This window comes from Nannospalax galili, unplaced genomic scaffold (genome assembly GCF_000622305.1).
Source record: "Nannospalax galili isolate Female #2095 unplaced genomic scaffold, S.galili_v1.0 scaffold1212, whole genome shotgun sequence".
NCBI lineage: Eukaryota > Metazoa > Chordata > Mammalia > Rodentia > Spalacidae > Nannospalax > Nannospalax galili.
In genome coordinates this window covers 33,505-42,012 of record NW_008331994.1, presented here as the reverse complement: position 1 = coordinate 42,012, position 8,508 = coordinate 33,505, and the positions used below count along the sequence as shown (strand labels likewise).

Here is an 8,508-nt window from a genome sequence, read left to right as displayed (position 1 = left end):
ATAAGATGGTTTGGGATGTTCTGTGTGATATACACACACAAAAGAAATCAAATTTTTTAAAAATGAATTATATTTGAGAAGGAAGCATAAAAATTTACATCACGTTAATTAGTAGAGGTGATAAACATTACCACTGAAATCTACCCGATGACTTTATAGACATACACAGGTGCCAACGATCTGAATGTAATCGATTATGACTAGTAATAATCAGATACAGATTAGAGACGCGTGCACCAACATCTCAGTGTTATTAGCAAAAACACTGAGTCCTTCTGTAAGAAACAGTATATTTAAAATGAAATGGAGATATTTTTTAAAGGTTAAAAACTCATTCAATGTTATGTCTTACAGGGCTTATACTGAGTTCAATATTCTATAACTGTATTAATTCAACAGCAAACCTAAATACTTTATAGCCACTTTTGAAAGAGATGTATCTTTGTTCTGGAAATTGTTCTGGAGTATGTTAAAGCTGTAATGAAATGCTTCTAAAAAAATTTTTTTAATTATAAAAAAAAGTTTATGTACATACTCTAATGAGAACAGACATAGATAACTAAAACTGAGTATGGTTTCATGTTCCTTATTACTTCTAGATAGTTCTTTAAATCATAAAACATTATTTCCAAAAGATGAGCAAATTCACATATCTTCAGCATTTGAACACCTTCTACTGAATTTCCAATGTTATATAATGTAAACTACGCTAGCATCACAACATGAGGGAATGAGTTCTATTGTTTGAAAGTTAAATATTCAAAATTCCTATTAGTATTATTACTATAATCATAATCCCTTATCTACTTCAAAATCTCTGAATAGAATATATTAATGCATAAATGTGCACATTAAATAGGACCTATGCAGACTAAAATAGCCAAGTCATATTTCCATGGTGTTTTAGAATTTCAGTCAAAGACCGTGGACTTGTACACCCACACTAGAAATGGTCTGAAGTGGGGGGTTTTTTGTTTCTTTTTGTTTTTTTTGAGATAGTAGCTCATGTAGCCCAGGCTATGTGGCTAAGGAAAACCTACAACTCCTCACTATACCATCTCTACCTTCTAGGTGCTGGGATTACAGGTATACACCACCATACCTTTTCTTTGACTTGACTTAAAATATAATTTGAAAGACTATTTATTGCCCAAAAATCAAAGGTTAACTTTTCATTTTAGAGATCATTTCCATCCTTAAGGTTTTATTTATTTCAAGAAGTTTTGATAAACTGTTCTTGAAAGCCCTCTTATATTTGTTCTTTTCAACTATTGTCACTGCCACTCTTCTGGCCCAACTTCCCATGATTTCACAGCTGTCCTACTATTTCAACAGTTTCTATCTACCTCTCTGACTACAGACTTTCTTTTCAATCAACCCTATAGACTGCTAGCACTATTTCAAAGTACTCTGCTTGATATTTCTTCATTTTCGAGATCAGTGGTCCTCAAAATGGTTCCCAGACAGGCAGTATCAGTAATGAATAAATACTATTATTAATAAATACTCAGGTGGCCCATGTATTTAATCCCAGTACTCAGGAGGCAGAGGCTGGTAGATCTCTGTGAGATCAAGGCCAGCCTGGTTGACACGGTGAGTTCCAGGACAACTGGGGCAACAGGGAGACCCTACCTCAAAAATAAACAAACAAACAAATAAATACTCAGGGGGTTAGAGAGATGGCTAAGCACTTAAGAGCGCTTGCTGCTCATGGGGTAGAGAGATGGCTCAGTTAAAGAGCATTGGCTGCTCTTCCAGAGGACCTGGAAACAGTTCCTAGCACCTACGTGGCATCTAACAACTGTCTATAACTCAGTATCAGGGGACCCAACCCCTTCTTATGGCCTCCACAGGCACTGTACAACACTGGTATACTTACATACAGGGAGGTAAAACACTCATACACACACAAAAAAAATTAAAATTAAATTTTAAAACGGAGTGCTTGCTGCTCTTGAGGACCCAAGTTTGCTAAGAAACTATTTAAAAGCAATGCTACAACTGCTTGTAATTCCAGCTCCTAAAGATCTGATGCCCTCTTCTGGCCTCCATGGGCACCTGCACTCACATTCACATACCCATACACACACACACACACACACACACACACGCGCGCGCGCGCCCGCGCACACACACACACACACACACACACACACACACACGCGCGCGCGCGCGCGCGTGCCCGCGCACGCACTCGCACACAAGCACAGAAATACACACCTAATTAAAAATAAATCTTTTTAAAGAAGTATTCAGTTAAGAGTTACATTTCGAAATAAGATTATTCACTTTTGGGGTGGCTACAAACTGGGGGGATTGAGTGGCAAACATGTACAGGTCCAAAGACAACTTTAAGTTTTGGTCTACATACCCACCATGTTTGAGACAGAGCCTCTCTCTTTATTCACTACTGCTTATGCCAAGTTTGCAACCCATGAGCTTCTGGTGAGTGTCCTGTTTCAGCCTCCTTTCTTCCAACAAGAGTGTGGTAGATTGCCAGGCATGGTGGCACACACCTTTGATCCCAGCACTTGGGAGGCAGAGGCAGGAGGATCTCTGTGAGTTCGGAGCCAGCCTGGTCTACACAGTTCCAGGCCAGGTGGGGCTACAGGGAGACCCTGTCTCAAAAAGATAACCCCCCCACCCCGAAAAAAGGATATGCTAAATTATAGACACTTGCGATACTGCTGAGCTTTTGTGTGGCTGCTGGCGATCTGAATTCAAATCATCAGGCTTGGGTGGCAAGTACTTTACCCACTGAGCCATCTTCCAGCCCAAACTCAGTAGTTTAAAAATTTTTTTTACTTATTATTTGTGTGTATGTATGTGTATGTGGTATGTGTGTATGAGTATAGGTATGCATGAGCCACAGTGAGCATGTGGAGTTCAGAAGACAACTTTGGGGAGTCAAGTTTCTCTTTTCACTGTCAAAGCCAGGGACTGAGGTCAAGCCATTAGGCTTACATAGGATTTGCCCTAACAACTACCCACTGAGCCATCTTACTGGCCCTAAATTTTTTTTTAATGTTTTATTTATTTATTCTTATGTGCATGTGTGTATTGCCTGCATGTAGGTAAGTGTACTTGTGTCATGCAATGCCTGCAGAGGACAGAAGAGGCTGTTGGATCCCCTGGAACTGGAGTTACAGACAGTTGTTAGCTGCTATGTGGGTGCTGGGATTTGAACCTGGGTCTTCTGCAAGAACATTCAGTGTTCTTAACTGCTGAGCCATCTCTCCAGCCCCATGGCCCTAAATTTTTAAAGAATAACTTATAACTTATAACTAGAACTAACTCTCTCTCTCTCTCTCTCTCTCTCTCTCTCTCGACTTTTTGAGAGAGGGACTCCCTATAGCCCCAGCTGGCCTGGAACTCACAGAGATACAGAGATCTGCCTGCCTCTGCAGATTAATTCAAAGCATTGCACTTGTATCTATTTCACTCTGACATAAAAACTAGGTAAGAATAAAGTCAATGAAAAAGCATCACAAAGCAACAGAGATAATAGCATCTTAGAATTTTTAAAACCCATGACTATGATTTGTCATGTTTCTGATGTCATTACCCTTAGTTATCAGACACAATAAAGATGATGATTTCCTGAGGGCTAAAGATATGTGCCACCACGCCTGGCATAGCTAGAACTTTCTAAAAGGAAAACCAATAACTGGGTTGAGAGAGGTTATACTTTTTAAAAAACAATTTGTTTTTATGTGTATGAGTGTTTTGGCTACATGTGTATGCAGTGCTCACAGAGTCAGAAGAAGACATTGAATCTTCTGGAACTGGAGTTCCAGATGGTTGTTAGCTGTCATGTGGATGCTAGAACCAAACCTGGGTCCTCTGCAAAAGCAGCCAGTGCTCTCAACTCCCAAGCCATCTCTAGCCCCAAGAAAGATTACAGTTTAATAAAAAAATAAAAAGTAAAATAAGTACATTTCATAATCTTCTGACAAATATTTAAATAAATTTTAGTCTCCAGAAAACTGTCATATTTAGATGAATAAAACCATTTTCTATAAAATTATTTCCATGATTTGTACCAATTTAATAATAAATACACCCAAGAAGTCCACAATTTCTCTTCCTGTAGACAGCTAGTAAATACACTACTATATCTAGCACATAAATAAAAAAGCACTATAGCCGGGCGTGGTGGCACACGCCTTTAATCCCAGCACTTGGGAGGCAGAGGTAGGAGGATCTCTGTGAGTTCAAGGCCAGCCTGGTCTACATAGTGAGTTCCAGGACAGCTGGGGCTTCTTGTCTCAAAAGGACCGAAAAAAAAAAAAAAAAAAAAAGCACTATAAAAAATATAACACTATTTCAAGTTAGTCACTTGAACATGCATGAGTTATGATACTGTTTTGCCACCTTTCAGAATAGGAAAGACACTAGAAAGAAAAATTCACTCTCACCCAGATAAAATTTAAATCCAACATTTAGGCACCTGGTCTCATAATCAAGACCAAACATTCTACTACGTTACCTGGCAAACCGCTCTTTATCATTACACATCTGCTCGTCATCACACCTGAAAAGACAGAAAAGATTAATTCAGAGCTAGAGAGATGGCTCAGAGGTTAGTTAAGAACACTTACTGCTCTTGTAGAGGACCCAAGTTCAGTTCCCAGCACCCACATGGTGGCTCACAAAAGACTAACTGCAACACCAGGGAAATCTGATGCCCTCTGCTGGGCACTGCGCTCACATGCACACAAATCCATACACACATATACACACATAAAATGTTTTAAAGATTAATTCAAAGCATTGCACTTTTATCTATTTCACTCTGACATAAAAACTAGGTAAGAATAAAGTCAATGAAAAAGCATCACAAAGCAACAGAGATAATAGCATCTTAGAATTTTTAAAACCCATGACTATGATTTGTCATGTTTCTGATGTCATTACCCTTAGTTATCAGACACAATAAAGATGATGATTTCCTGAGGGCATGAAGTGTCTTGTGACTGCCCTGTCAGCAGCACTCTAAAGTTAAAAAGAGATTTGATTTTTTATCTTGTTTTGTTGGTTTTCTTATTAATTTTTTTAATATGTATGAGTGTTATGCATGCATGTGTGTAAGTGCACCCATGTCATACAGTGCCCATGAAGGATATAAGAAGGTGTCAGGTCACCTGGAACTGGAGATACAGACAGTTGTTAGCCACCATGTAGGTGCTAGGATTCAAACCCAGGTGTTCTGCAAGACCAGCCAGTGTTCTTAACCACTGAGCCATTTCTCCTTGTTTTGTTTTTCAAGACAGGGTCTCAGCTATTAAGCACTGGCTAGCCTGGAACTTGCAGGGATTCTTCTACCTCTGCCTAGAATTACCAGCATGAACCAGCATGCCTGGCTCAGTTTTGTTTGCTTGTTTTTTCACTGTGGCTAAAAAAATCCTGGAACATTTTCTTTATACAGTCATCTATAGATGGATGTTTGTGAAAAAATAGGGCAATGAACATGGGTATTCCAATAACACTAAGATCCTGCTTTAGTGGAGCACAGTAGTTCATGCTTTTAATCCCAGCATGTGGGAGGCAAGTGGAGCTCTGTAAGTTCAAGACCAGCCTGATCTACATAGTGAGTTTCAGGCCAGTCAGAGCTACATAGTAAGATACTATCTCAAAAAAAAAAAAAAAAAAAAATTCCTTCATTCAATTCTTTTAGATATGTAATAGAAGTAGACTTAGAAGATCATATGGTAATCTATGCTTTATTTTTCAATTTCCTTTATGTTTATTTAGTGTATATATATATTTGTGGAGGTCAGAGGACAACTTGGAGGAGTCGGTTTTCTCCTTCCTCTCAGGTTATCAAGCTTGGCAAGCACCTTTACCAACTGAGCCATCTTGCCAACCCGCTATGTTTTATTTTTAGTGTGTGTGGGTTTGTTTGTTTGTTTTGTCTTTTTAAGACAGGGTCTCCCTGTAGCCCCTGCTGGCCTGGAACTCACTATGTAGACCAAGCTGGCCTTGAACTCACAAGAGATTTGCCTGCCTCTGCCTCCCGAGTGCTGGGACTACAGGTGTATGCCATCATACCCAGCTTTGTGGGTTTTTTTTTTTTTTTTTTTTTGCTTTTTGAGACAGGGTCTCCTTGTAGCCCCAGCTGTTCTGGAACTATGTAGACCAGGCTGGCCTCAAATGCACAAAGATCAACCTGCTTCTGCCTCCCAAGTGCTGGGATTAAAGGCATGCGCCACCACGCCCGGCTCTGTGTATGTATTTTTAAGACAGAGTCCTACTTTGCAGTTTAGGTTTGCCTTGATCTCACAGTGATTCTTCTACTTCAAGCTCCCAAGTGCTGGGAGTACACATGTATGCCACCATATTCAGCTCAAAATTAATAAATTATTTTTTAATTGGATAAGGGTCTGAATAGATGGCTCAGTGGTTAATCAGTGGTTAAGATCTACTGTAATTTAAGTTACAGTTGTTAGCCACCATGTGGGTGCTGGGAACTGAACCCAGGTCCTCTGCAAGAGCAGCCAGTGCTCTTAACCACTGAGCCATCTCTCCAGTCTTAATTTTTTAATTAATTTTTTTAAGCACCATCATACCGTTTTCATTGTGGCTTGACGTACATTTACAACACTATGGTGTACAGGTGGTCTAATTCCTTATGCCTTTATCCATATTTGTTATTTTCTGGGTTTTCGTTTCTTTATGAAATAGGATCTTACTAAACAGCTCAGGTGACTGGCCTCAAATTCATGATCTGCCTGCCTTTACCTAGTGAAGGCTGCAATTACAGGTATCAGTCACCAGGCCTAGCTTCTGTTTTGTTTGTTAGTAATGGTCGTCCTAATAGATAAACAAAACCCCTCCCCTTGTCTTCCACCGGGAGAAAGTTCACTTTGCAAGGCTCCAGAGTTCTCAGCCCCAGCCCTCTCTTGGTCCTCTGAGGACCGTTCCTACTATGACTCACCCACACTATGGCCCACTAGCAAAGACTTCCTATTTCCCACAGCTGTCACATTGCTCCCATAGGCCTCAAGGCCTTTGTACTTCCCATTCCTCCTTAGGAAGCCTCCCCAGCTCTGTGCACTCTACCCAAACACAGCCATCCCATTTCATGTTCCTTATCACCATTTCAGTTTCTGCTGCAAAGTGTTCTCCCCAAAGGCCTTGGTGATCCTCAATCTGACACTGTCCTCAATTAACATAACAGTAGCCCAAGTTTTACCATCCTATTGTAGTTATCTCCTTTACCTGTTTACTGTCTGTCTCCGCTATCAGAGTGTCAGCTCATAAAGGAAGAGGCCTTAACTCAAAGTCAGAAACTCCAAAACAAGCTGCTCTGGTCTACTAATTACTTTGAGGTGAAGGCATGTGAAAAAGAAATGCTGGGTGGGATGTGGTGGCTTATATACTTGGGAGGCTGAAGTTGAAAGATCACAATGAGTCTGAAGTCAATCTGGGCTACATAGTACTTTCCAGGCCAGTTTGGACTACAGAGTTAGACCCTGTCTTAAAATAACCAAATGGGGGGATGGAGAGATGGCTCAGTGGTTAAGAACACTGTTTGTTCTTGCAGAAGACCTGGGTTCCAATCCCAGCACCCACATGGCAGCTAACAACTGTCCATAACTCCAGTACCAGGGGATCTAACAGCCTCTTCTGTCCTCCGCGGGCATTGCCTGACACAGTGCACTTACCTACATGCAGGCAATACATGCATACACATAAAATAAAAATAATAAATAAAATATTTTTTTAAAAAAATAATAATAACCAAATAGGGCTGGTGAGATGGTTCAGTGGGTAAAGATACTTGCTTCCAAGCCTAATGACCTGAGTTCAATCCCCAGAACACATATGGTGGAAGGAGAAAACCACTCCAACAAGTTGTCCTCTGACCTCTACACACAAGCTATGGCACTAGAGCCCCACCACCACTACCACACACCAAACAAATACTAAACACACCAAGACTCCCAACTTCTCTTATCTGCATCAGGACAGAAAGAACTAGATAGCCAAATATCCCCTCTAGGAAGTTTTGTCAACCTGGGAGAGCAGCTCTGAATCATTGGAGAGATTAAAAGTCAAATGTACACAACTGCACATTCATCTTTTCCTCAAATTATGCACTCTGCCCTGAGTTGCCTATGTTACCATCCCTATAAGGAGGGGTATATAAATTACTCAATCTTACTGGCTGTTTGTATACCCACTCAGTTTTCCTGTGGGTCCCTAAGGGTACCCCCAGAGCACATATCATTAGTCTACCTTTTCTTCTATTTACCTGCCTGTTGTCAGATGCAGTCATAAAGCCCCGAGGGTAGAAGGAAGGTTTTATCTCCTCTACAACAGCAACACAGGCATGTCTGCCTCTCAGTGAATACTGACTGAACTGGATAAATAAAATTTGGGGTGTGTTTTCTAGTATTTGCATACACACACACACACACACACACACACACACACACACACACAGAGGAATCAAACCCAGGCCTTGTGCACATACTTTACCAGTGAGTAACACCTCCAGCCCAT

General features: G+C 40.5%; 1 protein-coding gene across 3 annotated transcripts in view; it reads right to left on the bottom strand.

The window, feature by feature from the left end:
- Window positions 1-8,508, bottom strand: part of Arnt (aryl hydrocarbon receptor nuclear translocator) — a 68,160-nt gene that overhangs the window by 39,731 nt on the left and 19,921 nt on the right. For all 3 annotated transcript variants that reach the window (XM_008827075.3, XM_029560609.1, XM_029560608.1), the window contains one exon: window positions 4,490-4,534. In XM_008827075.3, the coding sequence (XP_008825297.2) occupies window positions 4,490-4,534 (45 nt within the window). The remainder of the gene's footprint in view (window positions 1-4,489; window positions 4,535-8,508) is intronic.